This window comes from Triturus cristatus, chromosome 5_1 (genome assembly GCF_964204655.1).
Source record: "Triturus cristatus chromosome 5_1, aTriCri1.1, whole genome shotgun sequence".
In the NCBI taxonomy this organism is placed as follows: Eukaryota; Metazoa; Chordata; class Amphibia; order Caudata; family Salamandridae; genus Triturus; species Triturus cristatus.
The window spans coordinates 786,688,413-786,711,815 of NC_140587.1; the positions used below are offsets into that span (position 1 = coordinate 786,688,413).

At 44.6% G+C, this 23,403-nt stretch overlaps 1 protein-coding gene across 4 annotated transcripts in view; it reads right to left on the reverse strand.

Annotated features, from left to right (window-relative positions):
* Nucleotides 1-22,985, reverse strand: part of LOC146831481 (mitochondrial enolase superfamily member 1-like) — a 358,171-nt gene extending 335,186 nt beyond the window's left edge. For 3 of the 4 annotated variants that reach the window (XM_085605810.1, XM_085605812.1, XM_085605811.1), the window contains exon 1: nt 22,815-22,985. In XM_085605810.1, the coding sequence (XP_085461936.1) occupies nt 22,815-22,898 (84 nt within the window). In that variant the 5' untranslated portion in view covers nt 22,899-22,985. The remainder of the gene's footprint in view (nt 1-22,814) is intronic. The other variant, XM_085605809.1, reaches the window with a different exon arrangement.
* Between the last annotated feature and the right edge of the window lie 418 nt (nt 22,986-23,403).

The window sequence follows — 23,403 nt, forward strand, 5'->3', positions numbered from 1 at the left end:
GGTGTTCATCAGGACCGAAGCACTCAACCCCTACACACACAACAATCTGTATGCTTCTTAGTATTGCCGCACTACTTGTGCAGTCAATCCTCTCAGTGCATTTACTTTCATTCAAGCATGCGATACGTACAAACCCAAATGAGGAACTTCCTTATCTTATTGTATTTGTTTTACTCTTTTACTACACCCCATAGAGTCTTAGAGGCGGGATGACCCTGTAGACACACATTTGTCAAGGGTCTCCACCCAATTCCAACTATTCAGTTCCTCTAAGCTCTACCTATTATGAATATGCAGGAATATGGCGAATGAGAGATGTAGGGTGGGATTTGAGGGTTCACACAGGAGGCAGGGTAAAAAAGACAGCCGACGAGAAAAGCAGGATGAGAAAAGAGATTTGAGAAGCGCGGCAGGCTGAAGGGAGAATAAAGAGGTTGGGTTGAGGCTTGATTTAGGATTACAGTAGTAACCGGGGTGGTGAGAGTATAGCAGCAAAATTGAACTTCTTTCTTCAATTAGTTTCACTAAAGGGCTGGTGGGTAGATTACTCCTCATACCCCAATACCATCTAGACTTGGATGGGGGCCCCACGATCCCAGTTTAGGGAAGAATGTACTGTACATGGCAAGAGGCGGACAGAGGTAATGGAGGGTGCCAGAGGGTTCAAGTAGGGATTGTTAGACCGCGCAGTTATACATATGATAATATGTAACATTCACAAAGTACTTGAGCTGCAAGGACATTTGCAAAAGGTGGAGGATACATTTAGCAATGTTAATAAAGAAACAACTGCTTTGCTTAACAGCTTAATCCATATAACCTTAATTCTGTTGCTTCTTCAGGGATCAGCGATTTCAATTATCAATCATTTAAATCACAAGGAGATTTTCGTTAAATTAAAAATGTTTCTTTTTTGGGCCAGACGTTGTGGCGCAGTTCGATGGATACATGATGGGGTATCATGCTTTTATTATATCTGCTTGAAACTTGCCCCACAAAAAAAATATTCTTAATTTTGTAATGAGAATATCTGCTCAAGATTAACTGAAAATTAAATGGTTTAGCTCTGGAAAAAAAAAACAGAACTATGGGTATGGTCATTAAAACACATGTTGGCTTGATATGTTTTAAAATGTAAAAAGAACAACTTTTTTGAAGTTTCTCATATGAAACTTTCAATACTATAAAATAATAAAGAATAAATACATTTTTAAAAACAGAATCACTTTATTTTGGACCTCATTATCTTATTATTTGGGTTCTTACTGGTTCTGTTTTTCCTCCACAGTTCTCACAAAGAATTGCTGTACATTGAGCATCTATAGAAACTGATCTATTTGCCATTGGTACTTTGTATTTGTTAGTTATTGTTCATCTATATTCTCTGGGGGTGCTGAAATATTTCGAATGTAACTCAGAGTTTACTGAGTCTATGGAAAAGATGCACAAGAGTCAGAAGGGTAAACAGTGCACTGTATGCACGCACTAATGCACAAAATGAATCAGTGCATTCAACTATTGCACTGTGTGGACACATGGCATCTTGTGCACACACATCTGCTCCATTATAATCTGCACCTGGGGCACTGGGAGGTGTGTTGCAGGAACAGATGTCAGTGCAGCCATCTTTCACAAAGGGATGTACCGGATCTGCACCTGGCAAAGCTCCCTTTCCCCCAAGGCAGCTCTAGTCCATGACTGCTGCAGTGGAAGGTGCAATGGAAGTAGTTCCTGCCAGCACAGCAGATTCCAGCAGTGAAGAATTCGATTACAATTCTACCTCTAACTTAAGGGCTGAATACATTCGCAGATCAATGCCGCTCCCAAGGGTAAGGTGGGGGAAAGGACATCAAAAGGTTCCGCTCATCCATCCATTTAGTTCAATGAAGCTAGACCATAGGAGAGCCGAGGATGAATTGTTCTAATATGCACAGAGAACCGGCCATGGAACGCAAAATGGCAGCATGTAAGAGAGCAATGGGTGCGCTGCTCTAATATGCACAGATGGTTTGTGAATCGGGATCTGAGGTGAAATTCGCAATTTGCACCCTCACACATGGGTAGCCATATTTATAGGAGTTTGGTGCAGTGTTACAATTTTACGTTAAACAGTTTCTTAGCTTTTGGATTTAGTCCTTTCTGCACCACATATGTATTCTATATTTTGCATCCTTTTAAGGTCGAGCCTACCAGACAGTGCAAGCTGTCTGGTGGCAAAAGACCCATTGTGGACTGAAAGAATTTGCAGGGTCTTACAGCCTGCCTGTTGCTTTCCATTGGGTGGCCTTATTGTCACTCTCATTTGCTTACCTCTCATTGGATAGCTTTTCTTGTCCATCTTGTGTTTGTCCCTTCTCTGGAGCTGGCTTCTTTCCTTCCACTGCTAACATTTAGGGAACAACTTTTTTCTTTTTCATTCAGCACTCCATGAGAGGGCACTTGCTTGAGCTCTCTCCCTTGTGTACTGCCCCCCCCCCCCTCAAATTCCACCCTGTCCCTTTGCTGTATTCCTCCCAACCTCCCAGCTTGTATGTAAAAGCACAGCAACAGGGATATTTTTGCTGGGGTATGGTTGAAGAGCAGATTATAAGGGTTGTTTTTGTTTTATCCTCTCATTCCACATATTGCATGAAAACACAAACTTTGGCACACAAAAGCTTTTACTGAGCTGGAGGAAGGGTCACCTGCTGCACTCACTCAGCTGGCATCTGAGGCAGAAGGTGTACTTAGCATGCCATTTCTCATGGAAGCTCATAGATCTGCTCCCTACACTACTACCGAGAACCAAATGGCCGGATCATGTGGCAGTTTCCTGAGTGAAAAGAACTTAAAAAATAAGCCATGCCATTTATAAAGATTGAAAACATAGAATTGAATGCACAGTTTTCAGATACCATAAGACATGTTTAGTTTTCTCCCAGTATTTGGAATGTTTTTTCTTGTTCTTAATAAAACCGTCCTTCACAAACACTGGCAAAGACAACGGAGCGGCACTCTCATTATAAATGCACAACCTACTGGCTTTGACAATGCTCGTTTTCTTATTGTAATATGTTCATTGACTCTGATGAGATGGATTTTGTTTACATGGCTGACAGCTTGGTTTAAGTGCCAGCATCCGATTTTATGTTTTATTTATTTATTTATGTTTTTATGTAGTGAAAACTAGGCCCTGGAGCATCTGAGCATTTTACACAAGGGAGTGACAAAATAGTACACTCAAAATGAATGGGCAATAATCCGAGGAGCTGGAACATTACCGGGGGACTAGGAAGTGTTTGATTAAGGAAGACATGGTCTTGCTTCTCAGTTCATTGTGACATAGGACAGACCCAAAATTGTATTTCCACTCCACTGCCTACAGAAAAGCAGAAGTGCCTTTGTGGACCTACTTTAAAGTGGCTGTTTTTCTTTCATTATTTTATTGTGCAGAACTAATTGGCAATGATCTAGTGGTGAGTCCATTAACTTTATAGAAGGGTAAGTCAGTGACAGCTTAGTGAACTATCCTGAAGTCCAAGGCTGAACTGAAAGTAAATAACATCTTTCAACTAAGCATTAAAAATATACTGGCCAAACCTTCTGCATACATTTATTAACTTCTTGGCATTTGATTTAATGAGTTTGTGATGGTGATTCCTGCAAGGAGCTGGGATATCCTCATAGGTGCATGTCTTGAGGTATTGTGTTTTTTCTATGGCTTACAGGGAAATCTTTGTATGATCCAGAACATGCAATAATCTCCAGGAACCAGCAGAATATTTCCTTTTGAAAATGATCATTTTGATTATCATTGTAATATGGTCTTGAGCAAAGGAGGTGGAGTCAGCAGCGGCATGCAGACTGCAGAGAGGTACATGTCGAACTGCAGATGCAGTGAATGCCTAGAAATACTATTGCAGTGCCATGCAGAATCCTTCTGAGAAATTCTGCTATTTCTTTCATGTACCACAAAGGACCCCTTGATCCCAAAGAGTGGTTTAGGTAGTAGAGACATGCTCTGTGTACCCGGGTGGGTAGCTAATGGCAGTTTCCATATCAAGCTACATTTTCTGTAGAATGAGGATGACATTGCCCATCACCTATATCATGAACATATATTATTTTTAAAATCTTCTAAATTGGGATTCAGAGGTTTGGGGGTCATTTAAGTTTTGGAGGAGTGGATACCCTACTTTCTCCCTGGGGCAATCATCTCATTTTAAGGCGGGGAAACTGCTAAGTTTCCATAGGCAAAGCTATAGGTGCCTCTGTCATCAGAAACCTAGGACTTGACTGCCCATAAGCCACAGGACTCCCAGGCCACTGTGTCAGAAGGTATGATTCATTTAGTGTTGTCCTTCTGATGCATGTTTTCGCTGCTTGGGATCGTAATGCGAAGCATGATTAAACCGGGCTTGAAAAACCAGCAATAGCCCCGAAAATAAGGACAGAAAATCTTGTGAGTCAGGGCATGCTTTTCGTTTTGCAGAAATAACCCCTCACTTTGTTTTTCTTCTATAAAAGACAAAAACGCCAGCGGTGCCCACCTGGCCTTACAGTTTTTCCTGCAGTTCTCCTGGTGAGTCTTTCAGCAAATGGATGGGATCTATAAGTAGGGCACGCAGTCCCCTGCCAAGCAGGCAGATGCAAGGGCATCTGCCACATCAGCAGGCCCGCCAAGGTCTAAAGGTCCCAGTTAAGAATAATAAAAAAAATATTGCTTTTTTTCTTTCTTTCCGTTTTTTATGCAAACCCTCACCCTGCCCCTGGACTTCCCACCTCAGAGTTCCACCACCACCAAAACCCTCAAAATCGCTCCAGAAGGAAATCCCTCATCGACCCTCTCCTATCACCTTCACCCCCCACTTGGTGGGGGCCTTGGAATGGCACCTCAGATGCTGCCAGAACCCCCCCCCGCCCTTCTCCCAGACCACCCTCACCCTTGAAAATAAAGCCAAAAATCCAGAACCAAGTATAATCTCACTATCTTAGTTACACATCATACATCAAACAGCCCCTCAAACTGAACTCACCTGGACTTGTTTTAGCCGATCATTAGTTCGGTCACTGAGGAAAACAACCAAAACGTCCCTTAAAGAGCTCTTTGAGCTTGGATTGTTGATAGATAATAGCTTGGGCTCCAGCTTCTCTAAACCGTCCAAACATGCCCTTAAACCCTCTTCTCAGGTGAGCTGCCGTGACGGACATGTCAGAGTCAACCTGAAATTTTGAACCATCCTTCAATTCAAACACCTTTTAGATTGTCCTTGGCAGGATTTGTTCCTTGACCCTAAAATCAGAGAAGCTTACCAGAATTGTTTGTGGCCCCTTAATGCGTGCCGTCGGTTGAAAAGGGACCCAAGGGATCCAATGGGTCTGCTTTATTGATAGCTCTGCTTGGGGGTTGGTAAACACATGTTTCTTTAATCAAAGTCTCAGAGTGCTTACCCCCTCCCTTCCCTCCGAGATACCAACAAATCATACGTTTGAAGATCTCAAATGGTTTTCCAAATCATCAAATTTTGTCTTTAGCATGGAGACTTCTTTGCCAGCGTAATCTACAAACTGTTGCTGTTTAGTTGCAACTTTCACCAAGTCCGAGATCCGCTGTTCCTTCTGGTGTCCCTAATCTCTGCTAAAATATTTGCAAACCATTGGTTAACAGGAGGATCATTAGGAGGATAGATTTTAGGCTGGGTATCCACCATAGATACTGGCAAATGTAGGTGGGGGGTGGTATGCCACAGGCGGCATGAGTTTTGAGGGCGGCAGCCTCCTCCCCCCTCTCTTCCATGAGTTTGACGTGGGGCGGCAATCATGGGAATATCGCCAGCACCCCACCCCGCTCTCACGGCCTCCACTGGGCGGGGGGGTAAGCTAGTGGGTAATAAAGAAACTAAGTATTCTGAAACAGTCTGCTCATTAGCAGCAACATATGGTTTCCTCCCATTTTCCTGTCTTGACCTTTTCTTGCTCTCCTCAGGGGGAAAAAATAAATAGATATCGCTGGTGTTCTTAAGCACCTCCAGACTCTCACTCCTTATCTTAGGAGCAGATGACATGGCCCGACATTGTTGTGTTTTAAACAAAGCATAGTTTTGCACTGGAGATACGTCCTCCCCCACTTGCAGTGACTGAGCATGAAGTATCGGAGAGCCATGAAGTCTTGCCTAGCCAGTCCTATTGAAGGGAGGGCCCATCCATCTCCTTTAAAGCAACGCCATGTGGAGCAGCCATCACCCCTTTGTTCAAAGTGACGAGACCATTATCAACATCTCCAAGTGGAATATTTCCAGCTAATTCTCCCATTTGCAGTACCCCAGGATTGGAGCAAAGAAGTGACAGTTTCTTGGGAGGATCGCTCTCCTGATTTACACGACCTGATACCCTGAGCATTTCTTGTGTTGGTTTTCGGAAAGGCTTTTAGCCTTCCAAGAAGATCCTCTATAAGCACTAGGCTTCATAAGTCTGAAAGTAGAGAGGGCAGAGGGCAGTAATGCCAAGATATATACTGCAGAGCCCTGATGGGAATACACTGCCTCAGATAAATTGAAGCTTAGTCTGGATTGGTCTAAATTACCCCCGGGCCTGGATTCTTCACTTATCTCTGCCACAACTCAAGTCAAACCCGCAAAAGAGTCATCTTTCCAGCAACCTTGAAGTCACTGCTGCTCCTGTCCCATGTAATGAGGCAGTGATGAGGGAGAAATGTGGGGGGATGGGAACGATGAGCCAAGCAGAGAGAGTTAGAGTGCTGAAAACTAGAATTCCAAAAGCGAATCCAACAACCACCCTGGCCACGAGGAAACAATCCTCAGCAGATACTTCTGTCTTTGTGCTGCTCGGAAATCACGGACGTAGCACCTGACCAGCGCCCCCACTCTAGTCGCCGCCCAGCAGCCGATGCTGGAAATGCCATAGATGCCACCATCGCCAGCCCACAGACCGCCAGCAACCCTGGAAGGCTGTGCAGCTCTCAACATGGCTGCTGAATGCTGCTAGGTTCTGGCGAGGGTGAGTGGACCGGTGTGCAAAGTGCGGAGCCACAGCGGTGCATGACGGGAGTGCACCTGGCTTAAAATATTTGTTAATAACAATACCAGGAGCAATAGCCCAACCTATCTGTAGAGCTGAAAACGCAACCATCATTCAGCTAGTAATGCAAAAAAGTACATTTGGTTCTTTTCTCCTAGCACAGAATTGGTCTAGTAAAGATGACATGGGGCACGATTCACAGAACTAACTTAAGACAAAATCCTAAACTTACTACCATTTACTCATTTTGGTATTCACAGAAGGCACTTACTCATTTCGCTATTCACAGAAGGCACTTGCTCATCAATGAGTAAGTGCCTTCTGTGAATACCAAAATGGTAGTAAGTTTAGGATAGTTCTTAAGTTAGTTCTGTGAATAGGGCCCATAATGTTTAAAGACTTTCAGAAGCACTTAATGCTTAGTAAATGTCATTTATGATCTGTGCATTGTATGATGCTGGTGAAGCCTCTCTGTTACATACTCTCTCTTTTTCAAACCCCGGATGCTGCAAAGGTTCGCAAAAACATATATGCTAAATCTAGATTTCCATTGCCTCTCTGGACCATCTATGAAGTCCTGCTTTTTTGGCGTGTGTGGGTGTCTCTTTTTTGGTTTCTGGCACGTGCACCTGGCGGTTTGGAGTAATATTCTTCCAGCTGATTTCTGTGTGGGGCACGAGTTGCTGCTGCGGCAAGACTTCAAGGTGCATCAGTCCGAATCTGTCACTGTAGAAGCTTATAAAAAAAGGCCTAAAAATAAAATTACAAAACTGTGCTGGGGTAGGTTGATTGTCATTTCATTTGTATTCTGTGGATTTGCCAGGGTGGATCTCCATTCCAGTGGCTGAGTCGGGTAAACTACAAGGTATGACACTCCTGTTGAGAGACTGTAATGACGTATTCATGCACAGCATGCTTTGTCCTGTTCTTTTCCTTGCTAGGAGCAGTCTCTTCAGCTTTAGGCCATCCCTTCTCTTCTGGTGGTGCATTCCTTTGTGTCCAGTGGCTCTTGTTTGCTGTTTGAGATTCCATCTTTGGGGGGTTCTCATGTGTCTCGAATGGTGTTGGTCCAAAACAGAGTATTTCAAAAACCAAACAATGACATGCTTATTTGGTTACAGCACAGAGAATCAGCTTTTCGTGATAACGTACCTTCCTTTGCAGACCTTTACACTCAGCTGGCTGAGATGAACACATCGTAAGGTATGGAAGGAGTTCTAATGGAATCCTCCCAGAACATATTCTCCACCTGATGTGCGAGGTGCAAACTTTATGAGGAAAATATCTTTCACCTCACAAGGCTCCAACAAATGACCCCATTTATTCACTCAAGAACAGGGGCCCTGCTTTATGGTACCATCCACGTATTGTAGAAATTCAACAGGTGGATACTACCAAAATGGTGACATTAAGAAGCCATCAAGCAGTGCTTAATTTGAGCCAGCGATTTCCGGTGCTCGGCCCTCGCACTTAATTGTCATTACCAGCACTTATGACAGCTTGCCACTGGTGAGAATGTGTCAAATTTAGAGATGAGCACAATAACAGTTATTTATTAACGGAGTAAACATAAAAATGACTAGTACGTGCCACACAAGCTTTAGGGGTGTGGAATAGTCTGAATTGTCACACTTGTAAGAGTGTGGTGTTTAGTAGCTGTGGTGGTGCGGTTTTTGACAGCACCAGCAGGGGGATGCATGGTGGAGGCTGCAGTGTCCTCCTGAAAAGAGCCCTGGCACTTAATTTTTTTTACAAATTAAGCACTGCCATCAAGGAAACCAACATTAAAGAGGGACGGTACAATCTGGCCGAAAAAGGGACAGCGACTGCTGGCGCCTGGCTGCAGCCGGCGTCAGGGGGATGTGCAAGGCAGTGAGCAGAAAACAACAACGTTTCAACAAATTTCATGTATTGTTGCAACATATCGAAGATTGGGAAAAGAGAACTGGGACAGGACAATACATAGACACTGAGAGAGAGCGGGAGAAAGGTTATTACGAGTGAGGTGTGTAAGAGACAACAGAGGGACAGGGAGAAACTGGAAAGAAAAGTGGAGACCGACGACAGAGAGGGAGGAGACAGTGGTTAGAAAGAGATCGGTAAAAAATGGTTGAGAGATGGGAGAAAAGTGAAAGAGACAGCAGAGGCGAGAAGGGCACAGACTGACCAGTGCGTGAGAGATACAAGTCATATAGAGACAGCTAAGTGGGTGTGAGTGGGATCTAGAGTGAGGAATTACAGAGCAACAGGTCAGGAACAGGGGTGATAAAGAGAGAGACAGGTTGAAGAGAGAGAGGTAGAAGGGAAGAAAGACAACCAGAGACAGGAGGCGAGAGAAAACGACAGGCGAGTGGAAAAGAGACTGGGGAGGGAAGAAATAGGTGGCAGAATGAAGAAGAGAGGAGAGACACGAGACAGATTGTTGATCAGTGCGAAGCAATATGAAAGAGGAGAGACAAAGAGGAAAAAGCGAGCAAGGGCAGCTTGCCCATAAAAGGCATTCAAGCGCCACTCAAACTCTTTCTACCCTGTCACTCTGAGGATATGAAGTAGCAGCGCCACCTCTCCAGACCCTCGCAGTGGAAGAAATAAGAAGCATTGGCAAAGCCAATAGGTCTCGCCTTTGGGACCTTATGTGTTTAGCCAGAACTTTTGGCTATGTTGCAGAGCATTGTGGCTGCTGTGCATCATGTTGAAAAGTTATTAAAAAAAAGTGTTAAGCATTTTTGATACCTTTATACAAACCAAGACGACATTATATACAACTGAACAACCTGATTAAAAAAAGATTTTAACATAAAAAATGTCTTTTAGTTTTTTTGTACTTGCACTGCTGGCAACTTCTTCCTGCCTGTTGTCATGCTTGTTTGTTATGGGGGAGCGGGACATAAATAATGGGGGAGTGGAGGTTGTAAAACAGTAATTTAATTAGAACACGAGCAGCGGAGGGACACTAGGGGAGAATCAACAGATGCCAGATTCCAAAGGCAGACTGACGTGATGCTTAGGTGATGCTTAGGTGGTGCGCTGATGTAAAATGGTGGTGGTCGGTGATGGTGCTCAAGTGGTGCCACTATATGGTGTGGATTGGAGGTATGTTGTGGATTGTGGAGTAGTGGAGTTGAAATATGTTGTTTGGTGTGTAATTATGTGGTGTGTATTGGGAATGTGTGGAGTTGATTTGTGTGGCCTGGAACTGTGAAGTTGAGTGAAATTATGCTTAGTGAATTTATGTTGATTGGTGGTATGTGGCATATAGTGCATTTATGTGGAGTGTATTTATGTTGCATTGAGTAGAGTGCACGCGGGCAGCTACCACTGGCATCACACGAGAAAGTTATCTCTGGCACCACGGGGGGACAGCAACCACTGGCACCACGGAGGGACAGAAACCACTGGCACTACATGGGGACAGAACCACTGGCATAACACAAGAAGGCGAGAACTGGAACCACACAAGGAGAGAACCACTGGCACCACACGGGGACACAAACACTGGCAGCACAGGGGGACAGCAGCCATGTGCACCAATGCGGAGATATAGATACCACTGGCACCACATGTCAAGGCAGGAACTGGCACCTCACGGGACGGCAATAAACATCATCACACACAGGGCCGGAACCACATGGCAAAAGCTATCGATGACAGGGCACAGGGAAAGCCTCTACAAGTAGGTACCACACAGGGAAAGCCAGTCCTGGCCTCACAATGTGAAAATGAGAAGTGGCAGCGCACGGGGAAAGCAAGAAATGGCAACACACGGGGAAACTGACACTGGCCCCATGGGGTTTGTAACTTTTACACTGCTGCGTTTTACATGATGCCGATTACAACACAAGTCTTACATGGCCATTAAGTAGACCGAGTCCTTTTTAAGAGCTTTTTGTTTCAATATTTATGGGACATATGTATCAAAAACCGTAACTGCGATTCTCAAATAGCGATTTTTAGGGAATCGCTATTTGAGAACCGCAAAACGGGCTGTAACAAAAAATGTGCAAATGTTTTGCGATTCCTTGGCATTCCTTAATTGCGAATAGCAAATTGCTAATCGCAATTAAGGAATACCTTCCCATTCATTCCTATGGGCTAGGAAGCCCATAGGAATGAATGGGAAGACATTCTCAATTTGCGATTCGCAATTTGAGAATCACAAAATGAGAATGCAATTTCAAGGGTGCCAGGGTATCAAAAGGACACCCCGTTGCGCCCCTGAAATACGTATGTGTGCACATGTGGGCCACATACATGCCCTAAGGGCATGTATGTGCGTCACATGGCACTTTGAAAAATGCAAAAAAGTGCATTTTTCAAAGAAATCGCAAATTACCACCAACTTCAAGTTGGTGGTAATTTGCGATTCCTTATGGCCAAATTGCACTTTTTCTGTGGTTTATACATTGCATTTAAGGAATCGCAATTTGATTTTGAAATTAGGGGCGCGCCTAACAGCTAGTGCAGAAGTGGGAAGAGGACCGTAATTCCCCAATATTTCTTCCAAATCAAAAAGAAAATCGCTGTACTCGATGAACTTAGTTGTGGCAGTTTTATTCCGACAGAACATTAAACCACCCGCGCGTTTCGATGAAACGGTGTTGCTCACAGTAGGGGAGTCCCTTTTTCACGTCAATTTGAATACAAAAAGCCCATCTCGTCAATAAAAGCTTTTAAATACTCACAACAATTCCCAGAAGCGTTGGTGGGAAAAACAAAAAAAGAGAGTATACGAGTCTCATAACATAATATGTATATCCCCTTAGATCTGCATGTAGTACTAGGAAGCAAGAGCTACAACTGACACTAGATATGGATTGGAAGCATCGGATTCACTGCAGCTTAGAGCCAAATGCGAATTGTAGAAAAGTTAAAGCGACCGTGAAGTGAAAGCAGCTGCGCGCACGTGTGAAATCTGACACAAAACAGATGGCACACAGCGCGCTGCTGCTCGTAACCGCAAGCCGTAGGCCTTTTCACACGCACGAGCGTGTGAAAAGTCCAGAGCGATACCAAGAGGTCGTTTTACTAGAGCAGTGCTCGACCTAAAAAGAAACTGTGGGGAGATTTTCTTAAATCTGGTACAACGCAACGCAGTAACCAAAGATGCTGCACTGGGTTGCACTAAGAGGAGTGAGCAGGACAGCGCCAGATCCACTTAGCAATGGCGCAGCTGCACTCTTCATCAGCGCTAGTACTCTTTTAGGCTGCCTGGTGTCATGCACACATGTCCCATAGTGAAAAAGTATGTGTGTGATGTTTAGCATGGGTTTTGCACTGGAAGCAACCCTTCAAGTAAAAAGAACTATGCTCAGACATACTTTAAAACTTTCCAAACATTATATGTGGGCTGTTCTATGCAGCACACATACAAAGTTTGAAAACTTTGGAGAAATAAAAAGATTTCATAAAGTTAACGCCTGCCTCAAGGAGGTGTTATTTTTTGGTGCAAAGCCCTGTCTAAAAGTGTTAGTAAATAAGGATTAACATCAAACACCATGGCTTGAGAATGCCCGTATACCATCCCATACGACACCCTCTTGACGCAAACTAGCACATAGTGCTGCTTTGCAATACTTTTATACAACTTTCAAGCACAAAAAATGTTTTGTACTGGAGAGAAAATACAAAATTAACACTGAGCTAGTTTGCATCACTTCCGTTTACTTTACACAGGCACAACGTGTTGACAAATCTGCCTCTGAACACCCTATGGGCTACAAGTTCAGGGTCAGCCATTCTATCATGCTTAGTTTTTTTTTGTTAAGGGCACTACTGTATTCTGGTTCAGTATTGGGACCAGAAATCGAGGCCTGCAGCTTTCCAGGCAGCACTAAACGCCACTGTTCAGAAACCAATGGCAGACACTTTGATACACTTACAATGTGTCCCCTAGTCATTAGTCACCGCTCTGAGCCCTTATGGGTAGTAACAAATTGAGAATCATGGTGGATAATGCACTAACCATGAAAGATCAATTCCGAGTACTGTGTGGTGAATGTTTTGCCATGCTAAAATTACTAAGGAGACTTTTCATATGGATCCCTTTGAACTGGAGAAAAACCATTACCCAGGCTTTATTGACAAGCAAATTGGACTATGGGAATGCGCTCTATGTTGGTATGGCTGACTACTTATTCCCTCAATTGCAAATAACCCAGAATGCAGCAGCTAAGCTGGTTTGCAACAAAAATAAGTAAAGCACAATATCCGTTTGTTTGAAGGAGATTCACTGTCTGCCTATGTGCCAAAGGGCCAAGGTTAAACTATTGTGCTATGCGCATAGAGATTTACATAAACTTGGCCCCAGAATCCTGCAGGACAAAGTTGAATTTTATGTTCCCTCGAGCGACTGGAGGTCTTGCAATCGCGCTCTGGCTAAAACTAGACGCAAAAAGGTCAGAGCTGGGGGTCGCTCCTCCTCATATCTGGCAGCTGCTCACTGGATCGAACTTGCTTTAGACCTTCGCCTACTGATGGCCATATGGGGTTTAGGAAGAAGCTGAAACAAGGCAGTTTTTAGGACTTAATTGCTGACGCCTTGCGGATGGCCCTTTAGGACCCAGTTGCTGATGCCTCTGGTAACTCTACACCTTTAAAACAGGTTTTAGGTTTCTTAGTGCCGTGTTATCACCTGGGATGAACGTTGTGCTCTACAGGTGCAATAAATAAATAAATTGACAACCTATGGTCTTTATTCAGGCCCTTTGCTCACAATCACACTATAGCCCCAGTTCCATCCCACCTATCCACTTGGGAATATTATCTTGACAGATTTCAAGTTTTACCCGGTGTTGGGCATCTGGAAAGTAAGAGGAAATATGTGCAGCATTGGGCCTAGAATCAGGGTAAACAAACATTTGGACCTGGTAAATCCAGATCCCACGTTTCCCCAATTTCTTCCACATAACTCATAATGGCGGAAAAGGGGGGCAGCAGCCAGAATCTGGATCTCACGTGCTGGTATCACCACTTCCAATTACTGGCCAATTTGTAATGGGGCTCTACACGTGACGCATGCCTGCCATGCTGTGGGAGCAGGGTTAGAGGTTTGGTACTGGGGCAACGGGATAGGGTGAACCTGGCAGGATGCAAGCAGCTGAGGAGTGTGAGCAGCTAGAGTAAGATGCAGATAAGAAGACAAATACATTAATTGAATAATAACTTGATGCTAAAACAGCACTTCATACAAATACCCTTTAGATCGTTTTAAGTGCTACATATAACAGAAATTACAATGTTCTCAATTTAATGGAACTCAGTTTGCTGACCCTAAAGGATGAAAAGATGAGCTGGCCTTTTCAGGAATTTAAATTGTGAACTTTGGATCACTGACAGATGTCGGAGGTGAACATTAACTCCCTTAGCTGTCTAGAATGCTGGTGTTTGTGTGAGTGCATGAGTGCAAGCACGTGCATGAGATTGAATGTGCCTACTGCCCACCCCTAGAAATGTTGGCCCTGGAATAATGATGGTAGTTTGTGATATACCTGTGCCTGGCCATCATGATGGTGCTAATCACTAGGATAAAGTTCACCCTGATATAATGCCAACATGTTTTGGAATACTGTGGGCATCCATAGCATGCTGGTGCCCACCTTTGGTGTTGTGATGCCTTAGAATAATGGTGGAAATTCTTCGCATATTAACAGAATCCATGTCATGATGGTGCCTGGATCTGGCATAGTGCTAACCATGGCAAAACATCTTGCCATTGTATCAAGGCAAGCATTATCCTTTTGATGAGCACCATCATGGTAGCGATGCCCAAATATATCACAAATTACCATAGCAAAATGGTGCCCACCCTTTCAACGATGCTGGGCCTAGCATAACAGTTGTAATACATGGCATATGTTGAGCATCCTTGCATAACGGTGCTCACACCTGGTACAGTATTGGCCCTGGCATTACAGTGGCATTCTTTGCATACCGTGGCACCCATGGCATGCCAGTACCTACCCGTCGGATAATAATGACACTGGCATAATGATCAGCATTCTTGTCATTTTGTGGGTATCCCTGGCATCTTAGTGTCCATCTCTTGTTCTACTGGGGTTATGTCATGCCATATTATAGACATGAATTATACGATAACGCCATCTCCTGTGAGGATTCCCCCAATATAATTGTGGTAATACATGGCACATTGTATTAATCTATAACTTGACTGTGCCCATTCTAGGACACATCATGCCATGGCACAATGGCTGCAATTCTAGGCATATCAATAGCATCCATGACACACTGGTATCTACCACAGGGGTACCGCAGGTCTTAATGGTTGCAATTCATGGCATACCGTGCCTATCAATGGCATGTTGATGCCTATGTCTGATATTGCGCTGGGCCTGAAGTAATAGTGTACTTGTGGCATATTGTGGCTATCCGTAGCATGACATGGTGATATATGAGCGTGTAAGACAAAAAGCATCCATGCCTAGCTGTAGTAAGCATGAATACTTGTTGAACATAGCAAATGATTTTGGGTACTAGACATGAATTTACTAAAAATCCTAAAAAATTGTATTTCTCAACAAAATATTGTTTTTTAATTAAAATTATTACCTTTTGTTATCGGGACTTGAGTGTATTTTTCTAGAACAATAGCTTGTATTTGATAATATGTTTGTGCTTTTGAAAACTGGAAATTTGTTCTTTGGAGAAAAAATGATTAGATTTCCAAAGACACACCTATGTATATCTAACATTGGAGTGATTATCAAAATTGTTGCGTGAGACCCTAGGTTCTTATCATTGGTGAAACTGGTCTATTATTAGAACCTGCAACATCAGAAAAGCACAAACTTAAAATCTGTAGATTTACTGTCTAAGGCATAGGATTGTGAATTTTGTATTTTTTACCCTGCACCTTCCAGGAAATTATCAGCTCTAATGTATGCATACAATCTCCCTGCATAGGGCAGGATGGAAAAATGAAAAGAAATGACCAGAAGCAGTGAAAAAAGATGCTACAAACATACAATAGGGATGTGACATTGAGTTTCCCTGTATCACCCAAGCCATTTCGAAAAAAAAATTAGGGAAACTGTGCTGAAAATCATCCATTTTGCCAACATTCCACAAAATATTCCACAGTAGAGAATCCCTAAAGACCGTGGGGGGTCGGTCAGTATTGCTTGGCATGAGTGATCCTTTAGAACATGGGGCTTGTGAGCAAATATAAGTGAAACGATGATGCTAACTGCCCTACATGGCCCATTTTTCAAACTTTTCTGATGGGAAACTACTGGTGATTGTCAGGCTTACTCACTCTACTAGCTCGTTCAGTGAAATTTGGGGCTGGTATTTAAACCACAGCTGCGAGTGAGGAAAGCAAAAAGGGTGATGAAAGTTAGCATGTTGGCTTGTAAAAGTTTATGCATAACTTAGTTCAGCATAATGAACATATTTATCTCAAACTTACCATGTATTCTCGGACACTAGTAATTTGTATATTTTGTATGGCAAACCGATGGGCTCAATTTATGTTTAAAAAAAATAACGTTTGTTTTATGCGAAACTGAGTGGTAAATTCTTTACTATTTTAACTTCCATTTCTGGGCATTAAGATTTACCTAAATGTTTTTTTTTACAGTGTACAACAACATAGCAGCTCAATTTCGGTGGAGGGATGAGAGCAAGTAGTGACTATATCTCAAAGTAGGTAAGGGTTTTTTTTTTTAAAGACGTGAACACCATTCCTATCCATACTCTATACTGGAGAGACATTCTCTATATCCACCACTTTCAAAGGAGGGTTTTTAGACATCCTTAAAAGGGCAATCATGTCTATTAGTGTCTGAGGCCTCCCCAAAGACCACAAGCCTTGGCAACGCCCATAGGTTTTACCTACGCAAGAGCTATTCGCTTTGCAAATGTGTTTCAGCCATGTTGTACAGCAGCATGGCTGCTGTTCAGAATGGCTAAAGATTAGTGATGTAGAGCAGAGTGTCGAAGAGCAGAGTGTCCGAAGAGAAGAGTGTCGAAGAGCAGAGTGTCCGAAGAGCAGAGTGTCCGAAGAGAAGAGTGTCCGAAGAGAAGAGTGTCCGAAGAGAAGAGTGTCCGAAGAGAAGAGTGTCCGGAGAAGAGTGTCCGAAGAGAAGAGTGTCCGAAGAGAAGAGTGTCCGACGAGCGGCGTGTCGAGGAGTACAGTAGCGTGGCATAGAGTGGAGGTGCATAGAGTGGAGTAGCACAGAGTGTCAAAGCGTGGAGTAGAGTGCCGTGGAGTAGCACAGAGTGTCATGGAGGGGTGTACAGTGCAGGAGTGTGACGTAGAGTGTAGTGGCGTGAAGTAGAGTGACAGAGTGGAACAGAATGTCGTAGAGTGAAGTGGAGTAGAGTGAAGTGGAGTAAAGTGAAGTGTTGTAGAGTGGAGTGACAGAGTATAGTAAAGTGCCGTGGAGCAGAGTGGAGTGGCATAGAAAGGAGTGGTGTGGAGTGATATGGAGTAATATACAGTGGAGTAGAGTGTCAGAGTGGAATGGCATAGAATAGCGTACAGTGGAGCGGCATAGAGGGGCCTACAGTGGAATGGTGTAGAGTGGAGTAGAATGGATTAGAGGGTCATAGAATGCATTAGTATAGAGTGCAGTAGAGTGTTGTAGAGTGGAGTATAGTATAGTGTAGTGTCGTAGAAAGAAGTGCAAAATTCAGGAACATAACTGGAGAATGTCCAGATCAGACACCGATAAATTATCCTACAAAACCGATCTCAAGATTTATAATCATGCCATAAAAAAAGCAAAAAAGACATACTTTGCTCAAAAAATAAACGAAAATGGCAACTCAGCAAAAGAGTTGTACAAAATTATAAGAGAACTATGCAAACCAACCTGCATGTCCCAAACACTGCACCCTTCAGCAGAGAGCAGTGAAATGATTAGTAACTTTTTCACAGACAAAATAGATCAAATCTACTCAACATTTAACATAAACACCCCAGTGCCTCCTACTAATTGGGGAAAAACAGACCCCCATTCCAACAACCACGCAAAACTGGACAGTTTTGCCTGGATCACTGAAGCAGAAGTTGTCAGGACTATAAAAGAAGTCAAATCAGGATCAACCCTTGACCCCTGCCCACATTTTATCTTCAGGCAGATCATACCCACCCTCACCCCATTTATTACGCAGCTATTCAATAATTCCCTAGAAACAGCAAACTTTCCAGAGACATGGAAACAAGTCATCGTAACCCCACTATTAAAAAAGGCAGGCGCAGATGTGACTAACCCGGTCAATTACAGACCTATTTCTCAACTCCCGTACCTCTCCAAAGTACTGGAGAAGTTGGTCAACAGACAGTTGTCCAACTACCTAGAAGACAACGACCTACTGGACCCCTCACAAACAGGATTCAGGGCCACCAACAGCACAGAAGCTACTCTTCTGGCCGTCACGGACAACATAGGAACATTACTGGACCAGAGCAAGGCTTTGGCCCTGATCTTGTTGGACCTGTCAGCGGCATTCGACACGGTCTCCCACCACCTCCTACTAGAAAACCTACATGAGAAAGGAATACACGGAAAGGGCCTCCAATGGCTCAGCTCGTTCCTGAGCAATAAAACTCAAACTGTACAGCTAGGTGATTTCTCATCCAAACCAAAAAAACTAAACTGCAGTGTCCCGCAGGCGGCATCCCTCAGCCCCACGTTGTTCAATGCCTATGTCTCAACCCTGGCACAAATTGGGACAAAGTGGGGTTTTGGTGTGTGCTCCTACGCGGATGACACGCAACTAACAATCACTATTGGAGAGGGGCCTGACGACACCAAAATGAAACTTAACAGCTGCCTCACTGAAATGGCTAACTGGATGTCGGACCACAGCCTAAAGTTTAATGCACATAAATCTGAGATACTGCTCCTCGGAGAAGCCAAACATATCTGGGACTCATCCTGGTGGCCTTCCTCACTTGGAGACGCCTCAGCACCCAAGCAATGTGCCAAAAGCTTGGGCGTAACAATCGACAACAAACTATCCATGCAGGTCCATGTACAAACATTATGTGGAAAAAGCTTCGCCACCCTGAAACTTCTAGAAAGGCTATTTCCATGGAGCCCCTTGGAAAGCAGGAAGACAGTCACACAGGCCCTGCTGGTCAGTAGACTGGACTATGGCAATGCTCTTTTTGTAGGCATGCCAGACTACCTCTTCAAACGACTACAGGTAGTGCAAAATGCTGCAGCCAAACTAGTGTGCAACAAAGACAAATACAGCTCAGCGAAGGACTGCCTTAAACAACTTCACTGGCTGCCCATGCATCAAAGAGCATGCTTCAAGCTCCTTGGACATGCCCATAAAACACTCCATGACACAGGCCCTAAGATCCTCCAGAATAAAATACGCTTCTACACTCCCTCCAGATCACCAAGATCACAACACCATGCACTCGCCGAAACGAAAAGGATAAAAAAGTCCAGAACGGGAGGCCGCACCTTTTCGTATCTCGCAGCACAGCAATGGAACGAGCTTCCAGTCGATCTCAAGCAAAAGACACACAATTGACCATCAATAGTTCTTTTTGCATTTGTCACCCCGAGTGGTACGGGTATGCTCAGACGTGAGTCCCGTGCTCTCCATGCCACTGGAATCAAGCTATACTGGCTGAAGAGGGGTGAAACCCCAAAACCGGTCCTAGGATGCTTGTTTCCAATCCAGGGAGGACCTGGCCTGGCAGTTCGGGCTGAGCTGTTCCCATGAGGCACAGGGTCAAGACTGATTTGCATATGGCTGGGTCCAAACTGGAATGGCATGGTGAACAAAAAAAACGATGGATTTAGACCCAGATCTCTGTACTGGGGTGAATGTATGACATTGTTCTGCATTCTGTCCATCAATAGTTCTTTTTACATTTGTAACCCCGAGTGGGACGGGTATGCTCAGATGTGAATCCCGTGCTCTCCATGCCACTGGAATCAAGCTATACTGGCTGAAGAGGGGTGAAACCCCGAAACTGGTCCTAGGATGCTTGTTTCCAGTCCAGGGAGGACCTGGCCTGGCAGTTCGGGCTGGACTGTTCCCATGAGGCACAGGGTCAAGACTGATTTGCATATGGCTGGGTCCAAACTGGAATGGCATGGTGAGCAAAAAAAAGATGGATTTAGGCCCAGATCTCTGTACTGGGGTGAATGTATGACATTATTCTGTATTCTGTCCATCAATAGTTCTTTTTCCCGTCGATCTCAGGCTGACTAAAGAATATCACATTTGCAGGAGCAAACTTAAAGCACACCTATTTCCCAAAGACTGACTTCTGATCCACTAATCTCGCAGACCCTACACATCACCACAGTCCTTAGCGCTGTGATATCTCAAGGGATGAATGTTGCGCTCTATAAATAAATAAATAAATAAATAAATTACCCAGTACGCCAAATGTATCTTCTTCATCCAAGTGATAATGGCCTAATCCGCTGTCCGCTTATTGCTTTGGCGACCATCATAGGAGGACCAGTGGCAGAGGAACCTACTTCAGATACGGCCTGGATTAGGGAGTGGGATATTCAGTACATATGAAGAGCCATTATTTTGAATGGACAACTTGTTTATATATATATGTCCGTGATAAAGAAGAATAAAAAGGAATACATTTAAGATACACCGCCTTTAATATCATTTGAGAGTATAATATCTTCCTGGTGCATCATTCTATTCAAAATACTGGTTTCTTTTCGTGGAGCAGTGGTACCTATCAACGGCGGGTACAGGAATCGTAGTGCACAGGATCACCATTTTTGACAATGTGGAGTGAGGTGCGGGATCTGAGGTCCGTCGTTGTTTCTGTGGTTTGTGACTTTTACATATGAAGAGCCAGAAAGCTTTTGTGAAGGTTGGCATTAGGTGCCAGCATTAAAAAGTGGCCTCTCCTCAATGCAATGACTGGGAAGAGGAAGACTGAATTGTAATAATAACACCACCACTGGTAAGTAATCAAACCTTAGTCTGCAATGCTCAGATACAAAAGCTATTGGTAAATGCACGTGTAGGTGGCGTGCCAGGACTGCTGCCATTTAGCTCTCAACAGAGATCTTACGCTGTGAATCTACTCTGTGAATCCTACAGAGACGTCGACGATGAAGCCCTAGATACTGTTGGGTGGGATAGTGGATTGTGTTTGCTTTGTAGAGTATTTGATGGCAGCAAGAAACATTTGGATCCTTCCAGCCCATGGTCAGTCTGTCTATACAGACAACATTGTGCCTCTCCTATTCCTATTAAGCCTTGCTTGATGACATGAGGGCCCAGCTGTGCATCCCTGGGCAAGTGGGACGCTGAAAAGAAATGTGACAATTCAGAATTTCTGCTGGGGTGGGCAAAACTGAGCAAGTTTATTTTGAACATTTCTAGAAAATGTTTTGGAATTACATGAAATCTTGGTTCTAGAACAAAATGTGGTTTACTGGCATCTTTCACGACTCTCACGTGAGGGCGCGCCTCAGGTTTAAATCTTATGTGAGATACTGACAGGAGAAAGGTACCAACAAAAGAAGGCCCCGGAGAAGACTTTTTCTGCAAGAAAGTCTCCAGTGGATGAAAATCACACAAAATTGCTTAATGCAAAATGTCAGGCATTTAGCTGGCGTTAATTTAAACTTCGCCCAGGCCCAATTCTAGCACTAGTGATTGGATTCAAATGAACATCTCATTACAACCTTCCTCCACGCTCGTAGTTTTTCCTTAACATCACGGGAACGAGACAGTTCAGAAATCGAAAACACAACCACGGCGACAGAGCGACCTTACACAAACTGCAGCGTTTGCGTGACGTGATTTTTTTTTTATCCTTACAGGCAAGGTTTCGGCATTTTTTTTTTCACGAAAGGAGGACCTGTATCGCAGTCAAGTTATATATTCCTACTTAGAAACTCTTCGCGTTTTAAACATTCTATTTGCCACTTTCGATGTCCACAAACAAGTCACAGGCTAAAACGGCTTGTTATACCGTTATACCCCCCTTCCGTTGCAATTGCCTTGGCAATCTATGTTCCTGTGTAAAAAGCCTGGTGTGTCCGGGGTGAAGGAGAAAGGGGGCTTCGCGCAATAAACAGACCACACCGTGTCTTTAGCGTAAAAGGCCATTTATTAGGACCAGGCTGCACAACATTAACAATACCAAAACATTATATGAATAAACTTTCCCCCAACACTCTACCATCCTTCACTCCTTTCACCCACTCCACACTCCCCTTTTGTACCACTCCATGCCCCTTCCGTTCCTCACCATTCCACAAACCTCCTTGCATCCTCCCGGCTCTCCTCGGCCATTTCACTCACGCCTCCAATACCCCCACCTCGTTCACTCTTCCCCCCCCCCCGAGGGATGGGTGTGCCCGCTAATGACTCCCCCCACCCCTCCAAAGTACCGCCACCCCGCAGCCTGTCCTAAACTGGCACGCTGTAGCCAACCCTGTAAACCCAACCCTCAACTGCAGGGCGGGTGGGTGGCCTTTTCTAAACCCTCCCGATGGTGCCGAGCGCAGGAAGAGGAAGTCGCCTTCCTCCCCTGCGCTCATATACCCACCCCCTAACTCCACCCCTTGACCCTACCTGGTCCTACCCTCGCGCGAATGACCCCGGGGGAAGACTAGTCTGCGACTCTGCTTCCCCCGGGGCCCGGCACACACTTTGTTCGTGAGGACTGAGTGCCTGTATGGCGCGCTTGCTGGCTGGCAGCGAGTGTATTATTGCTGTGGTCAGCTGCCTGGCACACTCGTGACCAGTCAGGGAGGCTCAGCGCCGCCGGCTCCGCTCTTGTGCCAGGCACGGGTGACCGCTGAGGGGAGGGCGCTTACCATTGCGTCCGAGCCGTGCTGCTCCCGGGAAGTGGGGAAGCGGACGTCCCTCACCGAGAGGCTGCGGATCTTCCCACGCACCATGGCTCAGTACTGGAGGCTGCCGGTGCGCACAGACACCACGGAGCGCAAACCAGGAAGCCACGCTGGGTCCCTCCCTGCAGGAGGCGTTCCTGGACGAGCCCAGCCAACGAGTGGAGAGGAAACGCCGCCTACCCATCCTGACGCTTAGTTTTAGTAATGTACTCTGGGCTCCGGCCCCCTTGCGCCAAACAACTGTGTCCTGGGGCGTAAAGGTGACGGAATTAGAGTAAATCTTGCGCTCTGCTGTGCTCGCTAACCTCGCTTCTAGCGAAAGTCGTGTGATCTTATAGAACTCTGCTACTTCCGCCCTGTCAATATTTCGATTGCCGAGTACAGCCTTCATACATACATACTTGCATTCAGAATCAGGATTGCCACGGGAATACACGACCACTGCTCTGTGCGCTCTGCAGAGAGGCCAAAGTTTGGATGAGCATGTATTCTGGACACCTTTTGATCCACTGGCAGGAACTATGAGAAACTCCCACTGACTTCAGCCTGAACT